This window comes from Leptinotarsa decemlineata, unplaced genomic scaffold, assembly GCF_025532065.1.
Source record: "Leptinotarsa decemlineata unplaced genomic scaffold, Ldec_3_MD MMD2_tig00001973_RagTag_RagTag, whole genome shotgun sequence".
NCBI classification, from domain to species: Eukaryota; Metazoa; Arthropoda; class Insecta; order Coleoptera; family Chrysomelidae; genus Leptinotarsa; species Leptinotarsa decemlineata.
The window spans coordinates 1582921-1603912 of NW_027412572.1; the positions used below are offsets into that span (position 1 = coordinate 1582921).

Below are 20992 nucleotides of genomic sequence, written 5' to 3' on the forward strand. Positions count from 1 at the left end.
TAATATTCATATTTGGTAGCAAAGAAATTGTTGATCAACAAACGCGTTTTCAAGCATTAACATTTTTCTAAAGAAACGATTTTGTTTTTAGAAATCATAATTTTCATCACTGATAAAAATCCGCCCAAAAAATTTTAAATATCTTATTAACAATACATTTGTTTATAATAAAAAAATTATGAAAAATCATTTTTATTTAACTTTAAATAATAAGAATACGAATAAATTTGAATATTGAAAGAAACATTGTTTTTCATTGCTTTAATTAAATTTTACAGTTTTTAATATCTTTGATTACATTAATAACAAAGTGGAAAATCAAATTTTTTAAAATTTTTCCAACGGAAGTCTTTTTTGAATATATATATATATATATATATATATATATATATATATATATATATATATATATATATATATATATCCATTATCGCAATGACCAAAGTTACCGAATTAAAGTTTGAATTGCTCCCTCATGCACCTTATTCGCCAGATTTAGCCCCAATCGGATTATTTTCTGTTCCCAAATTTGAAAAAGTGGCTCGGTGGTCAAAGACTTTCCAACGATGAAGAAGTGATGTAGGCAGTTAATGACTATTTTCCGTATTCTTGGTTGGGCCGGGTACTTCTGAGGCCACCTTCAAATACTCCGTTATCGAAACGACAATGAAACGAAAACAGGTAGGGTCTAGACTCTGGGGGCCTTTCTGGGGTTGAACAACGAATGCAAAGAACTTGTTTGTAGCACAAAAATATAATTCGTAATATGGTAGGAGTCAGTTTAACATAGTCATGAAGATGACTGCGGCAGTTACGGTGAAACGTTTGAAGATTGTAGTCCAAGAAGACCATGGCAAAATCGGAAAACCAATCAAAACAGGGTCATGTAACACTGTCTTTGAATAAATTTGAAATAGTAACACTCTCTGGAATATATATCTTTGAGATCTGTGTTTATGTTTAAAAAAAAAATATTTTTTTGGACTTGAATAATTATCATATTGTCAATACTCGACATAGAAATTTACTATATTTTCCATTATAAATTTCACTAGTTCGGACTTCCATTGTCTACTATATAAAATGATTTGAAATCCCTGAAACAACTAAAAAAGAATAATTAAAAATGAATAGCTGAAAATAACAATTATATTAAGCAAAATAAACCTGAAATGAAATAATAGTGAAATAAACTACAAGTAAAAATAGAACAATTGAGTGAATAAAAACAAAATAAAAATAAAGGAATGGAAAAAGAAAATAAAAATAAAAAGTGTAGAGATTCCAAGTCACGTTAGTTCACGACGTTTCGATTGTTAGTATCTACAATCGTCTTCGGGTGATGACTGGACTGATTCCTCCAAGAGATGACTATTTATAGGTCGTTCGAGTACTTTCACTTATCCCTGCTTTCCATTTTCCGCTTCACTGGTTCCGTGTGAGATGACCGTTTTGGCGGGAGTTGGCCATTTTTCGCTTGATGGTGGGTTTCCATGTATGCGGCTTCCTTGAATTTTCTCCTGTTGTTCCTCTCTGTTCCACTCCATGTTGTGCACAACATCGAGTGGTCCCAAACTGAGATCTAGCACAGAGAGGAACATTGGTTTAGGAGAAAATTTAAGGAAGCCGCATACATGTTGTCCAACAACGTATTCAGCCAAGCCAGCGTAGAAATACGCAACATATGGAAACCCATCATCAAGCGAAAAATGGCCAAGTCCCGCCAAAACGGTCATCTCCCACGGAACTAGTGAAGCGGAAAATGGAAAGCGGGGATAAGTGAAAGTACTCGAACGACCTATAAATAGTCATCTCTCGGAGGAATCAGTCCAGTCATCACCCGAAGACGATTGTAGATACTAACAATCGAAACGTCGTGAACTAACTTGACTTGGAATCTCTACACTTTTAATTTTTTTTTTCTTTTTTCATTCATTTATTTTTATTTTGTTTTTATTTACTCAATTGTTCTATTTTTACTTGTAGTTTATATCATTATTATTTCATTTCAGGTTTATTTTGCTCAATATAATTGTTATTTTCAGCTATTCATTTTTAATTATTCTTTTTTAGTTGTTTCAGGGATTTCAAATCATTTTATATAGTAGACAATGGAAGTCCGAACTAGTGAAATTCATCATGAAACATTGTCAATCACCTTCAAACAAATATTTTCCACTAACCAAAAGCCTAATAGCACATACAAAATGTTTTACTATCTACAATAAAGAATTGTACTTCATTAAACAACTTCAAGAAACAGTTCAAGGTATCTTTGTTAAACAATTGTTATTATAGAATAGACGAATTTTTAATCAAAAAATTTAATAAAGTTAATTAAATGTTCTTCTTTATTTTATTTTCACTGATTTAACTATTCTGACACAACCCTTTGAAGAATTGTCTGAATGAGTAAATTTATCTATCTATGTTGATTTCCGGACTGTTAATTCAGTAACTGAGCGTGACGCTTAGTCCGGTCAATTTAGATTTATTTCAAGGGCAAAGGTCAAAAAAAATAGTTTTTCGCGACTTTCAGCAAAATGGTGAGTTTTATCATAAAAATACTCTCCACAAGAAATGTAGATCATAAAATTGTCTACAAAAAATGTTTCAATACTTTTTTTCCTACGAGCCACTGTTTTTGAGATATAACGATTCAAAAAGTTGTAAAAGTTGTAATTGTCATAATATGCACACGTTTCCACGCCACCTATGAGGTAGTATACTTAGCGTGTTTTTTTCAACGTGGTTTTCCCAGTTGGCCAATTCCACGGATCTGTTGTGATCCTGTTTAATTTGAAACTATTGCAAAATAATGAATATTAGCAGAGATTGAAAAGATAAAAGCAATTAAAGGTAAAAAAAAGTAGTGAAATTTAAACGCCCGAGTCTTCTTCTTTTTGTTCGTCTTGTTCTTCTTCTTTTTGTTCTTGTTCTTCTTCTTCTTTTTGTTCTTGTTCTTCATCTTCATCCTGAGTACATGTAAACTGCGTTAATAGCGATGTATCGCATGTCGCCTCGTTGGAATCAAACGGATCCTCCACTGTCGGGGATTCAATATTAGAGAGCACGACCGGCCTTGACAATGTGTACATGCCAGAGAACAAAAGAGTCCGGCTTATTTACAACCACATTTAGCACTGCACCACTTTTTGCAGCTGCAAAAAATTGTATTCAGCAGTTTCTCCGGCCCAGGTGGAAGTGAAGTTTAGGCTGGTTCTAATGAATTGTTGACCAACTTCTAACCCCAGTCTATAGGGTCTAGCTGATAACCAAGCCACAGTTGAAGTTGGTAATATACTGAAAAAGGTGTTGATGAGCAGCAACTGAGGTTGAAGGAAGACAAGGTAATTGTACTTGCTTTTTTATTTTTGGTATTTTTAGCGAAACATGCATATCTTTGCTTATCTAAGCAGGTAGTTTTTTTTAGGAGCTCCGTACATAAAAAGAAGAAAGCGAATACCTTTAGTGATAATTTCTTGTCGAGTTGAATTACTATTTTTAAAAACTTCAGCACATTGAACAACATTTTGCTTTTCAAACAGTTTGAAAACTGTTATTTTACCCCTCCTGTAAAATACAGATGTCGTATCACAGCCAGTTATTGCGTGTAAAAATAGTACATGATTTTGACATTTTGCAAAAGTAGATAAGCGTCTTGATGACTATATTTCCGTACTCATGCATATTATTACGATTACAACTTTTTGAATCGTTATATCTCAAAAACGGTGGTTCGTAGGAAAAAAAGTATCGATACATTTTTTGTAGATAATTTCATGGTCTACAATTTTTGTCTGAAGTATTTTTATGATAAAACTCACCGTTTTACTGAAAATCGCGAAAAATCAATTTTTTTGACTTTGACCTTCAATACATTTTTTTCCATATAGGGGAAAGATGGGTAACTTTCAAATTTTATTTTTAATCATATTTTAAACAATCTTACTGACTTTCAGCTTGATGGGAATTTAGGTACCTTAACTCTTTTTTTTTCTAATTTGACCGGACTACCTTCACCTTATGTCATTGCAATTCAATATCGGTTGCAAGAGGCACAATTTTTATCAGTTATATACATCTAATAAATTGGTTTCATTGTAATGATAAGACTGTTTCAATAGTAGGGGAGCCCAAGAGGGGATTTCGGATTTAATCGAGCGCGACAGATAAACATACCTAGGAGGGGATACCGTGCATCCTGTTGAAGCCGTCAAACATACAGGGTGTTCCTTAAACACATGCTAATATTTAAGGAGGTGATTCTTAGACCCATTTTAAGGAAAAAACTTCCAATGGACGTATGTCCTAAATGCTTTAACTTTTGAGATACAGGGTGGCAAAGTTTTCAAAAATAATCAGTTTTTTAATAATAACTGAGATAATTTTGCAGACATCTTTGGCATATTTGGTACATATGTTCCATGCCTCAAGGCGCATTTTCTGATGTACACAAATTTGCATTTTTTCAAACAGTGGCATCCCTACGGGTTTCGCATTGAATTTTTGTGGGGAAAAAGTACTACACCAATGCTTTCTTTTCAAAATAAAATCATTTTTGAAATCCTCATTTATTTTTGAGAAAATTTGATCTCCTGGTATTTCTTTGTCCGACGCATGATTTTCACTTAAAAAAATAAAAATCGACAGAAAGCAAATTAAGAAATTAGATCAATTCTAAAATGAATGAGAATCTGAAAATTGCTTCACAACGCATTACCAAATCCCTAATAATATTTGAAAACATTCGCTCTCTTAAATCTTCTGAAGTATTAACGGCAGTTTTATACACAAGAGTTTTAAGGCATAAAAAAAATCTAAACTGTTGAGATCGGGGGATCTTGCTGGCCATTGCTGAGGTCCTCCGCGACCTATCCAACGATTAGGATAAACTGTATTTAAATGGTTTCGGACAATTACACTGAAATGAGCAGGGGCGCCATCGTGCATGTACCATATTCGATTCCTTAACGCAAGTGGCACATCTTCCAATAACCCAGGTAAGTCTTCTTCGAGAAAGTGTAAATAAGAACGACCATCAAGGCGTCCTGGTAGAAAAAATGGGCCTATTAGATGATCACCTATAATTCCTGCCCATACATTTACCGAAAATTGGTGTTGGAAATGGGTTTCGGTTATTGCATGGGGATTTTCTTCAGCCCACACATGATTGTTATGGAAATTTTGAATGGCATTCCGAGAAAAATTTGCTTCGTCTGTGAACAAAATTTGTGTCTCAAACTGCGGATTTACTGCAATACTTTGTAGATACCACTGACTGAAGTTCACACGCTGTGGAAAATCTCTGGGGAGTAATGCCTGCACTCTTGAAATATGGTATGGGTATAACAAAAAATCAACCATTATACGCCAAACAATTTGATGACAAATATCCAGAGTTCTAGCGATCTTCCTCGTACTCGTCTCAGGATGTTCCTCAATTTCTTGCAGCACCGCTTCCTTAATTTCAGGAGTTCTTTCTACACGAGGTCTACCTTCCGGAGTCATTTTCTTGAAACTACCAGTTTCCATAAGTCGACGATGAATATTTGAAAAGGTTTGGCTATCTGGTAAGGCACGATTAGGATATCTTTCCTGATAAATGCGCCTGGCTTCTGTTGCATTACCATTGGCAAGGCCATATACGTAATGCATTTGCGCCATTTCTGCATTCGTATAATTTACCATATCTACTGATATTCAGAAAAACAGCGGACTACCAAAATAACTTCAATAACACTTCAAAATCAATCAAAACGCGCTGTGGCAGTTTTTAACACCAACACCTTACTTTAAACCAACATCAATATTAGCTACTGACGTTTGTACATACAGAGAATTCGTTTTTTATTGCTATGGTGGGTACACTGTTTTTTCTGCTTTTAATCTTTAAAAGAAATCACATATCGACAAACTCCATATTTCCAAGAGTTGCAGTAAATAAATTCTGCTACACGTCTTTTATTCCAGGATAACTAAATTTATGTTTTCAAAAATTATTAAGCGGTGCTGCGTTATGACGTAATTTTAATTGAGAACAGTGCATCTGACAACAAACAAATACCTTTTAGATCCTCAATTATTTTGCAACAAATCTGATCTCTTAGTTTGCTTTCAGTCGATGCACGACACCGCATCAGATTTTTAAGAAATTTATCCTTAAGTAAAGCGATTTTTAATTTTTTGAGCGAAAACCATGCGTCGGACAAAGAAAACCCAACAAATCAAATGTGCTCAGAAATGTATGGAGATTTCAAAAATAATTTTTAATTCAAGATAAAGCAGTGGCGTAGTATTTTTTTCGCCAAAAATATACATTTCAAAACTCGTACGTACGCCACTGGCAGAGAAAATTAAGAAAATTGTACATCAGAAAATGCGCCTTGAGGCATGGAACATATGTACCAAATATGCTAAAGATGTCTACAAAATTATCTCAGTTATTATTAAAAAACTGATTATTTTTGAAAACTTTGCCACCCTGTATCTCAAAAGTTAAGTCGTTTAGGACATACGTCCATAGGACGTTTTTTCTTCAAAATGGGTCTAAGAATTACCTCCTTAAATATTAGCATGTGTTTAAGGAACACCCTGTATATTAACTGAGAGCAGGGCAAGTAGGGTAGCCTACTTGCCCTGCTCAGAAATATTCGAATGCGTTAAATTGAGTATGGTGTCTTAATTTCGACGTAAAAATAGTACATTTATCAAAATCTCCCCTACGTCACTCTAGAATCGTCAGATTTTGATAAATATACTCTTTACAAAGGCTGCTTTATAGTTCGTAGATGTTCTAGAATTTCATAACACTCGTGCAATATTTTCGCCAGCCATTTATTTTTGTTACATAGCTAGAAAGATTGAAGTAACCTGCCTGTTTAAAGTAATTTCTTCTCAGAACGTTGAATGGGTGTGTTTGATCGATCTCTATTGTTATTATTCCAAGTTGTGAAACGTGTAGTGGGTGTGTTTCTAGTTCTTCTTGGTCGTTATCTTTAGATGCAATTTCACTAGTAACGGGCCATACCTTCCTTCATTTGAGAAGGCTGAACTTATTACGAAACGAAATGTGAGTCTTTTCAGTTTTTCGAATGTGAATATGCTGTCTGTTCAAAAAATGGGGTCGATTTTAATTTTCCTCAAAAATGTTTTATTTATATTCATTAATTTCTATGAGGTCCAGCTATTAAATTACGAGACTACGCGCCTATTGGACGCCCTAGAGAGGTGGGGGGAAAACGAGTAGTGCATTGGGTATCTGGAAAAGTCTATTCACGTATAGTCGAAGTAACCGATATAGTAATCTCAAAGCTATCGGCGAACCCAAAGGCAAAAAAAACAATACAAAGGAATAATGCCGGTACGAATTAGTCCACGTGGACCGAAGAATTGGCGGTTCGTATTGGATAATTTTTACTAACCGTGTTTTATGATTGGCTGAAGAGTCATAAAATTAAATTTGAAGTCATGTTACAGTGACTAATAGAATGCGAGGATGGTAGCAGTTCTGTTGTCAATGTTCACTTCAGGAACTGATCGTGATTTGAGTGTTGAAATTCGATATTGGAGAAATTATAATTACTCAAAATGTTTGTTATTTGTTTAAAATGTGGCGTCCTTGGACAAGTAATAATAGTAATAACGAATGTGATAACAACGCAGAGTTTTTCCAGCGTAGTGATTCCAATAGCGATGGTGAACAATGCGAAAAAAAGATACCAGTGAATAAGATTCGGATGCATATGAATATTAAAACACAAAGAATATGTGTCAATGTATACAGTGTCACCATTAAACTGTGCACCATATGGGAAACTTTTTTTTCGAAAAGTTTCAATGAAGTTTAACTTCGGCACTTGTTTGTGCTTTAAATTTAACTTAGAATGATGCGGCCAACTGCGACCCACTGACGTTCAGTGTTTGTCAAGGTCAACTTTTTTTTTAAATTGAAAAAGTGCATTTCTAGATCAAATTTAACAAAAAGTTACTTGAAAAAGTTGTGTCTACGGCAATTTTATATCCACATGCCAAATTTTATGCAACTAGGATAAAGTTAGCGTTTTGCTTATTTTTGACAGATATCCCCTTCATTTTAAAAAACAAGTTCGGTTAATTGTCATCAATTCATGTATACATAACAAACTCATCATGGAGTTTAACTTTTCTGATAAATGTTTACTTATACGGACTTTTTAGAGAAAAATTAAAAATGTGCTATAAAAATTTTAACAAGGCTGGTGCAAAGTTTCAATCTCTTGGCTATTTTCTTAAACAAACGTCAGTACCTTCAATTTTGAAAAAGCAGACACAACTCAAAAACTGCAATAAATATTAATAAAATTACTAGAGTTGAAATTACATTCAAATTTCAATATTCAGTATTTACAGATTATTTATAAACACTAACTAGGGCGGTAAGGATGCTTAATCACGTTTAATAAAATTTTTAAGAAGGTCTTGACAAACAAAATGCATGCTGTGGTAGTGTCAAGTTGTTGATTTACTTGTCAAATTTTTAACAGTTATTGTTGCAATAATGTTGTCTCTTCAGAAAATAATAGAAATAGTTTTGATATGTAGTGAGAATACACCATACCGGCAAGTAGCTAACATTTTTAATGAACGGCATCCAGGAAAAAATGTTCAACATACTACTGTGTCAAGGATAATGTCGAAATTCAGAGAAACAGGATCCGTAGCAAATCAATTTAAGAAAAAGCACACTCCAAGTAAATATGGAGAGGAGGCCCAACTTAATATTTGTTTAAAAGTTATTGAAAACGGGCAAACGAGCATAACCGATATTATAAAAAATACCGATTACAAGAGAGAAAGTGTTAGAAAAATTTTATTAAAGAATAAATTTTGGCCTTACAAGCCAAAATTTATTAACACATTAAAAGAACGAGATTTTGATGTTCGTTTGGGGTTTTCATTCTGGTTTCAAGGAGAGAGAGAGAAGAAAATGTAAAGTTTCTGTATAAAAGTTTATGGACAGATGAGGCAAAGTTCTCTTCAAATGGAACGGTAAGTTCTCAAAATTGCCGATGGTGGGCCCAAGAAAATCCCAATTTCACAGTTGAATGTGTTGATCAGTATTCCTTTAAAACTAATGTATGGTGTGGGAAACTTAACGACCAAATAATTGGGCCATTTTTCTTTAGGGAAAATTTATCATCCATCGGTTATCTAAACCTTTTGAATAATGAGGTTTACCTGAGGTTACCTGAAACAAAAAGTGTACCGAAGTAGACCATTTACTGACATACAACATCTGGAAAATACCATTCGCGAGTGCTGTGCAAATATAAATCCCCGATTTATTGAAAATCAGTTACCTACAGGTGTCAGTAGAAGGACCATAATTTGTATTGAACGTGTACTGAAATGTACACTATTAGTGTTTGACAACCTCATTTAGATCAATAAGTAATTTTTTGTACCCATTTGTATTTTCTATAATATATTGTTGTTTCAAATTTATAATAATAATAATAATAGTTCTATCGAAATTATTTGCATTTTTTTTAGTTGCCTCTGCTTTTTCGAAATCAAAGGTTTGTTTAAGAATAGCCAAGTGATTGAAACTTTGCACCAGTCATGTTAAAATTTTTATAGCAAATTTTTAATTTCTCTCTAAAAATGTCCGTATAAGTAAAAAGGTATCAGAAGAGTTAAACTCCATGATGAGTTTGTGATGTATACATGAATTGATGACAATTAACCGAACTTTTTTTTTTTAAATAAAGGGGATATCTGTCAAAAATAAGCAAAACGTTAACTTTATCCTAGTTGCTTAAAATTTGGCATATGGATATAAAATTGGCGTAGACACAACTTTTTCAAGTAACTTTTTGTTAAATTCGATCTAGAAATGCACTTTTTCAATTTTTTCCAAAAAAAAAAGTTGAATTTGACAAACACTGAACGTCAGTGGGTCGCAGTTGGCCACATCATTTTAAATTAAATTTAAAGCACAAACAAGTGCCGAAGTTAAACTTCATTGAAACTTTTCGAAAAAAAAGTTTCCCATATGGCGCGCACTTTAATGGTGACACTGTATATCGCCACGTTAAACAAGCGCCGAGCAAATGTGACGTAACACTGGTGACAGTTTTAGTAGCTGCCATAAGACTGTGTGTTATTTTAACATTTTTTGGACATTTTTTAAACTGGTGTAACGAGTAGACGCCATATAAGACTCTGTTATTTTCTTCCGTTTTGACATCTGTTTTTTGCCATTGTGGAACTTTTTTTTGAACATTTTTAAATTAAATTAAGGTAAAAATTGGAAATATTAACATTTTTTTAAGTAATAGCAATAATTGTCTAACCATTAAATAACCTTGTAATTTTTAGTTAAAACTTGCAAAAGCAATCAGTTGACTTTAAAGAAAAGTGGTATTACTGATGTAATATTTCATTCTTTTCCTATTGCTAAGGATACGGTTTCCACAACTTCGCAAAAAGAATGTATTCGTCGCTGCAAAAGAGGGGGTAAATTCACTCTCAAAAATGGATTTTCTCAAATTAGAAGCCGTGGTCCAAATGAACATCCTAATCCATTGGAAGCAATTTACCGAATCAGAATAGTCATTCTGGGAAAAAATTCTACAATAGAAGAAAATATTACTCCAAAATTCATGAAAAAGGTGAAATTGAAATTAACGCAGACACGATTTTAGAGCAGACAATAGGATCAAATTGCAGAGCTCATTTTCACCTAAAATAACAGAAGACTCTTTGGAATATATTGTTGGATACTTTGCTAAAAAGCATAAAAATGATCTACCTGGTTTGCGCGATTATACTTATAAAAGTAGAAGATCATAATTATAATTACCTTCTTGGGTCCAGCAACTTTCATTGGGAGGTCCTATTAAACCCACAGATAATTGGTTAGAATAAATTAAAAAGTGGAACAAGCTTTTCGAAAAACATCATTTGAATGGATTTAGAAAGGGGCCAGGAGTTGTAAAAACTCTCAGAAAAATTGCAAAAAGGGAAGACTTTCCTTTGAATATTATTTTTGAATTTTGCAAACTGAGGACAATTATCAGAATGAAATATAATAACCTAAAGACCGACGAAAATAGGTCACTTGAAAAAAATTTTAAACAATTCTGATAATAGAAAAAAAATCGAAAATTAAATAAAGTAAAACATTAGTCCTTTAAATTTATTTATCTACATTCATGCAAAAAAAATAATTCAAATATATTTAGTGGATAAAGTAGTTCCTTTTTGCTCTAATGTAGTATTATAACATATTCAATTGTAGATTTATCAATTTCATCATTTATGGAACAAAGTTCAAGTTAAATTATTCTAGGTATCTAAATTCCTCATTTTCTTAATAAAAAATAAAAACCGTATCATGTATTTTCTGCCAGATAAATAATAAAAGTTGTACACCTTTAAATTTATTTTTCAACATTTATACAAAAAAAATTAATTCAAATATATTTATTGGATAAAGTTAGTTTCTTTTTGCTCTTATGTAGTATTATAATATATTAAATTGTAGATTTATCAATTTCATCATTTATGAAACAAAGTTTAAGTTAAATTATTGTATCTGAATTTCTCATTTTCTTGATAAAAAATAAAAACCGTATCATGTATTTTCTGCCAGATAAATAATAAAAGTTGTACACCTTCAAATTTATTTTTCAACATTCATGCAAAAAAAATTAATTCAAATATATTTAGTGGACAAAGTAGTTTCTTTTTGCTCTTATGTAGTATTATAATATATTAAATTGTAGATTTATCAATTTCATCATTTATGAAACAAAGTTTAAGTTAAATTATTGTATCTGAATTTCTCATTTTCTTGATAAAAAATAAAAACCGTATCATGTATTTTCTGTCAGATAAATAATAAAAGTTGTACACCTTTAAATTTATTTTTCAACATTCATGCAAAAAAAATTAATTCAAATATATTTAGTGGACAATGTGGTTTCTTTTTGCTCTTATGTAGTATTATAATATATTAAATTGTAGATTTATCAATTTCATCATTTACGAAACAAAGTTTAAGTTAAATTATTGTATCTGAATTTCTCATTTTCTTGATAAAAAATAAAAACCGTATCATGTATTTTCTGTCAGATAAATAATAAAAGTTGTACACCTTTAAATTTATTTTTCAACATTCATGCAAAAAAAATTAATTCAAATATATTTAGTGGACAATGTGGTTTCTTTTTGCTCTTATGTAGTATTATAATATATTAAATTGTAGATTTATCAATTTCATCATTTACGAAACAAAGTTTAAGTTAAATTATTGTATCTGAATTTCTCATTTTCTTGATAAAAAATAAAAACCGTATCATGTATTTTCTGTCAGATAAATAATAAAAGTTGTACACCTTTAAATTTATTTTTCAACATTCATGCAAAAAAAATTAATTCAAATATATTTAGTGGACAATGTGGTTTCTTTTTGCTCTTATGTAGTATTATAATATATTAAATTGTAGATTTATCAATTTCATCATTTATGAAACAAAGTTTAAGTTAAATTATTGTATCTGAATTTCTCATTTTCTTGATAAAAAATAAAAACCGTATCATGTATTTTCTGTCAGATAAATAATAAAAGTTGTACACCTTTAAATTTATTTTTCAACATTCATGCAAAAAAAATTAATTCAAATATATTTAGTGGACAATGTGGTTTCTTTTTGCTCTTATGTAGTATTATAATATATTAAATTGTAGATTTATCAATTTCATCATTTACGAAACAAAGTTTAAGTTAAATTATTGTATCTGAATTTCTCATTTTCTTGATAAAAAATAAAAACCGTATCATGTATTTTCTGTCAGATAAATAATAAAAGTTGTACACCTTTAAATTTATTTTTCAACATTCATGCAAAAAAAATTAATTCAAATATATTTAGTGGACAATGTGGTTTCTTTTTGCTCTTATGTAGTATTATAATATATTAAATTGTAGATTTATCAATTTCATCATTTATGAAACAAAGTTTAAGTTAAATTATTGTATCTGAATTTCTCATTTTCTTGATAAAAAATAAAAACCGTATCATGTATTTTCTGTCAGATAAATAATAAAAGTTGTACACCTTTAAATTTATTTTTCAACATTCATGCAAAAAAAATTAATTCAAATATATTTAGTGGACAATGTGGTTTCTTTTTGCTCTTATGTAGTATTATAATATATTAAATTGTAGATTTATCAATTTCATCATTTATGAAACAAAGTTTAAGTTAAATTATTGTATCTGAATTTCTCATTTTCTTGATAAAAAATAAAAACCGTATCATGTATTTTCTGTCAGATAAATAATAAAAGTTGTACACCTTTAAATTTATTTTTCAACATTCATGCAAAAAAAATTAATTCAAATATATTTAGTGGACAATGTGGTTTCTTTTTGCTCTTATGTAGTATTATAATATATTAAATTGTAGATTTATCAATTTCATCATTTACGAAACAAAGTTTAAGTTAAATTATTGTATCTGAATTTCTCATTTTCTTGATAAAAAATAAAAACCGTATCATGTATTTTCTGTCAGATAAATAATAAAAGTTGTACACCTTTAAATTTATTTTTCAACATTCATGCAAAAAAAATTAATTCAAATATATTTAGTGGACAATGTGGTTTCTTTTTGCTCTTATGTAGTATTATAATATATTAAATTGTAGATTTATCAATTTCATCATTTATGAAACAAAGTTTAAGTTAAATTATTGTATCTGAATTTCTCATTTTCTTGATAAAAAATAAAAACCGTATCATGTATTTTCTGTCAGATAAATAATAAAAGTTGTACACCTTTAAATTTATTTTTCAACATTCATGCAAAAAAAATTAATTCAAATATATTTAGTGGACAATGTGGTTTCTTTTTGCTCTTATGTAGTATTATAATATATTAAATTGTAGATTTATCAATTTCATCATTTACGAAACAAAGTTTAAGTTAAATTATTGTATCTGAATTTCTCATTTTCTTGATAAAAAATAAAAACCGTATCATGTATTTTCTGTCAGATAAATAATAAAAGTTGTACACCTTTAAATTTATTTTTCAACATTCATGCAAAAAAAATTAATTCAAATATATTTAGTGGACAATGTGGTTTCTTTTTGCTCTTATGTAGTATTATAATATATTAAATTGTAGATTTATCAATTTCATCATTTATGAAACAAAGTTTAAGTTAAATTATTGTATCTGAATTTCTCATTTTCTTGATAAAAAATAAAAACCGTATCATGTATTTTCTGTCAGATAAATAATAAAAGTTGTACACCTTTAAATTTATTTTTCAACATTCATGCAAACAAAATTAATTCAAATATATTTAGTGGATAAAGTTAGTTTCTTTTTGCTCTTATGTAGTATTATAATATATTAAATTGTAGATTTATCAATTTCATCATTTATGAAACAAAGTTTAAGTTGAATTGTTGTATCTGAATTTCTCATTTTCTTGATAAAAAATAAAAACCGTATCATGTATTTTCTGTCAGATAAATAATAAAAGTTGTACACCTTTAAATTTATTTTTCAACATTCATGCAAAAAAAATTAATTCAAATATATTTAGTGGATAAAGTTAGTTTCTTTTTGCTCTTATGTAGTATTATAATATATTAAATTGTAGATTTATCAATTTCATCATTTATGGAACAAAGTTTAAGTTAAATTATTGTATCTGAATTTCTCATTTTCTTGATAAAAAATAAAAACCGTATCATGTATTTTCTGTCAGATAAATAACAAAAGTTATACACCTATGAACAATTTATTACTTATACAGGGTGTTCCTTAAACACATGCTAATATTTAAGGAGGTAATTCTTAGACCCATTTTAAGGAAAAAACGTCCTATGGACGTATGTCCTAAACGCCTTAACTTTTGAGATACAGGGTGGCAAAGTTTTCAAAAATAATCAGTTTTTTAATAATAACTGAGATAATTTTGTAGACATCTTTGGAATATTTGGTACATATGTTCCATGCCTCAAGGCGCATTTTCTGATGTACACAAATTTGTATTTTTTCAAACAGTGGCATCCCTACGGGTTTCGCATTGAATATTTTTGGGGAAAAAGTACTACGCCAATGCTTTCTTTTCAAAATAAAATCATTTTTAAAATCTTCATTTATTTTTGAGAAAATTTGATCTCCTGGTATTTCTTTGTCCGACGCATAATTTTCACTCAAAAAAATAAAAATCGACAGAAAGCAAATCAAGAAATTAGATCAATTCTAAAATGAATGAGAATCTAAAAATTGCTTCATAACGCATTACCAATTCCCTAATAATATTTGAAAACATAATCTGCAAAAAAATAAATTTTTCACAAAAACGAGTTTTATTTTATTTTGTGACTGTAAGTCTAAACGAATAGCACAAATTTGTTAGTTAGTAATGATACCAAAACTGATTATAAAAATTGTTGGAAGTGGCCACCTGCACTTAGTATGCATGCTTCCGCCCTTCTACGCATGGAATTACGCACCCGTTCAAATATTCCCGGCGTATTTCGTATAGTTTCACACGAGGCAACTATTCGCTCTCTTAAATCTCCTAAAGTATTAACGGGAGTTTTATACACAAGAATTTTAAGGTGACCCCATAAAAAAAAGTCTAAACTGTTGAGATCGGGGGATCTTGCTGGCCATTGCTGAGGTCCTCCGCGACCTATCCAACGATTAGGATAAACTGTATTTAAGTGGTTTCGGACAATTACACTGAAATGAGCAGGCGCGCCATCGTGCATGTACCATATTCGATTCCTTAACGCAAGTGGCACATCTTCCAATAACCCAGGTAAGTCTTCTTCGAAAAAGTATAAATAAGAACGACCATCAAGGTGTCCTGGTAGAAAAAATGGGCCTATTAGATGATCACCTATAATTCCTGCCCATACATTAACCGAAAATTGGTGTTGGAAATGGGTTTCGGTTATTGCATGGGGATTTTCTTCAGCCCACACATGATTGTTATGGAAATTCTGAATGGCATTCCGAGAAAAAATTGCTTCGTCTGTGAACAAAATTATTGTCTCAAACTGCGGATTTAGTGCAATACTTTGTAGATACCACTGACTGAAGTTCACACGCTGTGGAAAATCTCTGGGGAGTAAAGCCTGCACTCTTGAAATATGGTATGGGTATAACAAAAAATCAACCAAAATACGCCAAACAATTTGATGACAAATATCCAGAGTTCTAGCGATCTTCCTCGTACTCGTCTCAGGATGTTCCTCAATTTCTTGCAGCACCGCTTCCTCAATTTCAGAAGTTCTTACTACACGAGGTCTACCTTCCGGAGTTCCTTTCTTGAAACTACCAGTTTCCCCAAGTCGACGATGAATATTTGAAAAGGTTCGGCTATCTGGTAAGGCACGATTAGGATATCTTTCCTGATAAATGTGCCTGGCTTCTGTTGCATTACCATCGGCAAGGCCATATACGTAATGCATTTGCGCCATTTCCGCATTCGTATAATTTACCATATTTACTGATATTCAGAAAAACAGCGGACTACCAAAATAACTTCAATAACACTTCAAAATCAATCAAAACGCGCTGTGACAGTTTTTAACACCAACACCTTACTTTAAACCAACATCAATATTAGCTACTGACGTTTGTACATACCGAGAATTCGTTTTTTATTGCTATGGTGGGTACGCGGTTTTTTCTGCTTTTAATCTTTAAAAGAAATCACATATCGACAAACTCCATATTTCCAAGAGGTGCAGTAAATAAATTCTGCTACACGTCATTTATTCCAGGATAACTAAATTTATGTTTTCAAAAATTATTAAGCGGTGCTGCGTTATGACGTAATTTTAATTGAGAACAGTGCATCTGACAACAAACAAATACCTTTTAGATCCTCAATTATTTTGCAACAAATCTGATCTCTTAGTTTGCTTTCAGTCGATGCACGATACCGCATCAGATTTTTAAGGAATTTATCCTTAAGTAAAGCGATTTTTAATTTTTTGTGCGAAAACCATGCGTCGGACAAAGAAAACCCAGCAAATTAAATGTGCTCAAAAATGTATGGAGATTTTAAAAATAATTTTTAATTCAAGATAAAGCAGTGGCGTAGTATTTTTTTCGCCAAAAATATACATTTCAAAACTCGTACGTACGCCACTGGCAGAGAAAATTAAGAAAATTGTACATCAGAAAATGCGCCTTGAGGCATGGAACATATGTACCAAATATGCCAAAGATGTCTACAAAGTTATCTCAGTTATTATTAAAAAACTGATTATTTTTGAAAACTTTGCCACCCTGTAGCTCAAAAGTTAAGGCGTTTAGGACATACGTCCATAGGACGTTTTTTTCTTAAAATGGGTCTAAGAATTACCTCCTTAAATATTAGCATGTGTTTGAGCAACACCCTGTATATTTTTGATTATTAAGCGTTTATTATAAAAGATGGAACAAAAAGTTATGGAATTTTTTTTAGATAATACTTTTATCTAAAACAAAGTTCATTACAAAATTTTTGGGGGAGTTACAGTTTTCACTGAAATAAAAAAAAACTGATGAAACCTCTTACTTTTAAAAAGAGCAAAGTAGCTCGCCCTATCATCCATAAAAGAAAAATTTTTACTTAGTATTAATCCATTTTTATTAAGTATTCAAACCTATATAAATTAAAAAATATATTTTAATAAGGGATTTACATGAAATTTGTTTATTTTAATTTAAAAGTGCAGTACCGAATCAATCTAGAGTTACCACTATTACGTCACGAGATCACGTGACATGCCTAACAAAATCGCAAAAGTAAGCAATCCTGTATGTCCATAATCGTTGACCTTTGACCCCGAGTAATTGTAACATACTGTAATAAACTAGCAGTTTAGAAAACCTGATTGAAATTGAAAACTCACCTGTAATTAAGGTAAGGGCACATAAGCAGGAGAAGGCGGAGATATCAATATCCATCGCGTGCAGTCCAGTGCAGAACTCCATGATACCATTCATCCAGTCACCAAACGATCTTTGACACTGCTGCATATCCAAGACAACTCCGTTACAGAAAGTCAACTTGGTGTCATTAGGATGGGTCCGATAGGATAACCTCAGCACGAATAATTCTAACGAGGCAGACTGGAAAAGTAGATCTCTGTCTTCGGGAAGCAGGTCCAGGAATCCAGGTATTTTGTCAGCAAAGTTCCTGACAACATCAACTGACGTCGTTAGTAAGGTATAAAACTGTTGAATTTTTTCTGCTTCCGAAATGGCTGGCTCCACCGAAGATGGTTCTAGATATTGCGAGTAATCCAAATTGGAGAGATCTGGTGTCGTATCTACATACGCTCTCACCAACGCAGTTATTAGAGAAACTGGCGGACTGGGAGGGGATTCTTGCGGCGATTTGGGTTTGGACGGCAGTCGTCCCCGTCTCCCTTTGAGGGAATCCGTTCGAACCACTTCTTTAACCATACCCACTGCCAGACACTTTTGAAATCTACAGAACTGGCAACGATTCCTCCGCCGTTTATCTACAGGGCAAGCTTTGTCAGCTAAACAAACGTACTTGGATCCTTTCTGAACAGTTCTTTTGAAGAATCCTTTGCACCCCTCACAGGTTCTCACTCCGTAATGTTGACAGGCTGCTGTATCACCGCACACGGCACAAAGTTGCGAAGGCGACGATGGCGTTTTTGAACTACTCGCCTGCTGTTCCGCTGCGCCACCTGGACTGCTAGCTGCCGAAGAACACGCCGACAGCGCTGGGCCAATCCTCAGCTTGGGACTTTCACTACTGCTCGTGCTTTCCGATCTCTGTAGTGGTAGCGAAGCTCGTCTTTGTTTCGCAGTGCTCACATTCAAATCTGCAGTTGCAGACTTATAGGAGGAAAGAGAGAACGGTTCTTGAGATAGAGTGGTATCAAAGCTGGTTGGCATGCAGCTCTGAGGAGGAGGGTAGTACGGGTTGGCAGCCGGCGTGTATGGTATTCGTTGACACTCATAGTGATGGGAAGTGGAGGGCGAGTGGTGATAGGAAATATTGAAACTCTCCTCGTCCATCTTGAACGGTGGCTGGTAACGAACTGAATATGTCTCTTGAAAACTAGGTAATGGTACTGGCGAAGGAGACTGTGAATGTAGGGCAACGTCTACGAAAGGGTTGAGTTCCTCAGAGGGTAGAACGGCACTTGAATCATCTGCGAACGGTGCATTCAGCAGATCGGCAAAACTGCTTGAACCAAACGAGGCCTGAAACAAATTGACACTTCAGACGTCCATCCATAAATAGGCCGCTCACTCGATCAAGATCGATTGATGGCTAATTATAAATCAGGAAGTTATCGTGGATAGCTGAACACACTGGATGATCAGTTATGGAGTTCGATCATCTTGTTCAAGGAGGTGGATTATGCAAAGTTTTTTTCATTTGATGAAAAATCAGATAGTCGAGTGTAACTAGATGACAACACGATTTGATCTATTTGCAATCACTAATATGGACTTTCTTGAAATAATGTAAGTTGATTGTAGGGTGTACATAATGTGAGAGTGAAAACTCAGTTTTATTCTTTGTTACTTGAGCAGTGGAAAGTGAAAATGCTGAACCTAGGAAATGAAAATGTGTAGTGAAAAATTAAAAGACCTTTTTGACCTACAAAAAGTTATGCTAACCTTATACCTATTTACAACCAAAAAAATAGAGCATACCTAGTGATTCTCTAATGTATTTTCACTTATTTCGATCGAGAATGACATTATCAATCGAAATAAGTAAAAATATATAGGATGTCCCATTTAGAAATCGAAAGTTGGAGTCGTTTCCGGTCAAACCGGAAATATGGCAAAGCAAGTAAACATGTCAAAAAATGTAAATTGAAATAGAATACACAACCCCCAAATTTCGTTTTTTTCATCTCCAATAATAAAAAAGTTATAGGGGTGAGCCACCGTATATAATCACCCGGTATAATAATTCAGTCAACAAAAATATTGCTATCAGGAAAAAATTCCCAACTGTGAGAATCAGTTGAAAGTTGGCTGGTCATTTCTGAATCGAAAAATAAACAGAAAAAATATGCTTACCTAAGGTATGAGACACCTTCAATTTTTAGTGACTTTTTTAATAATTTTACAAAACATTTGATTGGTCAAATACCTAACTCAAAAGTATATACAGGGTGTTTCATAGCTACGGTACGAAACTTCAGAGGGTGATTCGTTAGATCGTTTTAAGAAAAAAAGTTCCAATGAACATACAGTGTCACCATTAAAGTGCGCACCTTATGGGAAACTTTTTTTCGAAAAGTTTCAATGAAGTTTAACTTCGGCACTTGTTTGTGCTTACAATTTACCTTAAAATGATGCGGCCAACTGCGACCCACTGACGTTCAGTGACTGTCGAATTCAACTTTTTTTTTTATTGAAAGAGTGCATTTCTAGATAGAATTTAACAAAAAGTTACTTGAAAAAGTTGTGTCTACGGCAATTTTATATCCGTATGCCAAATTTTATGCAAATAATTTCGATATAACTATTATTATTATTATAAATTTCAAACAATTATATTATAGAAAATACAAATGGGTACAAAAAATTACTTATTGATCTGAATGAGGTTATCAAACACTTATAGCCTACATTTCAGTATGTCGTCCTCCACGTTCAATACAAATTATGGTCCTTCTACTGACATCTGTAACTGCATTTTTAATAAATCGGGGATTTATATTTGCACAGCACTCGCGAATGGTATTTTCCAGATGTTGTATGTCAGTAAATGGTCTACTTCGGTACACTTTTTGTTTCAGGTAACCCCACAAGAAAAAGTCTAAAGGTGTCAAGTAGGGTGATCTAGGTGGCCAATAATGTTCCCAGTTACGTCCAATAACTTTACCTCTGGACATTTGTTGGAGGGACTGTTTTACAGCAACCGTGTGATGTATTGGTGCGCCATCAAGCTGATACCATAGGTCGTATTTAA

The 20992-nt window shown here is 32.2% G+C and overlaps 1 protein-coding gene across 2 annotated transcripts in view; it reads right to left on the bottom strand.

The window, feature by feature from the left end:
- The window catches only part of Hr38 (Hormone receptor-like in 38), a 155877-nt gene that overhangs the window by 9489 nt on the left and 125396 nt on the right, over window positions 1–20992 (bottom strand). For both annotated transcript variants that reach the window (XM_074176633.1, XM_074176634.1), the window contains exon 3: window positions 17928–19260. In XM_074176633.1, coding sequence (XP_074032734.1) covers window positions 17928–19260 — 1333 coding nt within the window. The remainder of the gene's footprint in view (window positions 1–17927; window positions 19261–20992) is intronic.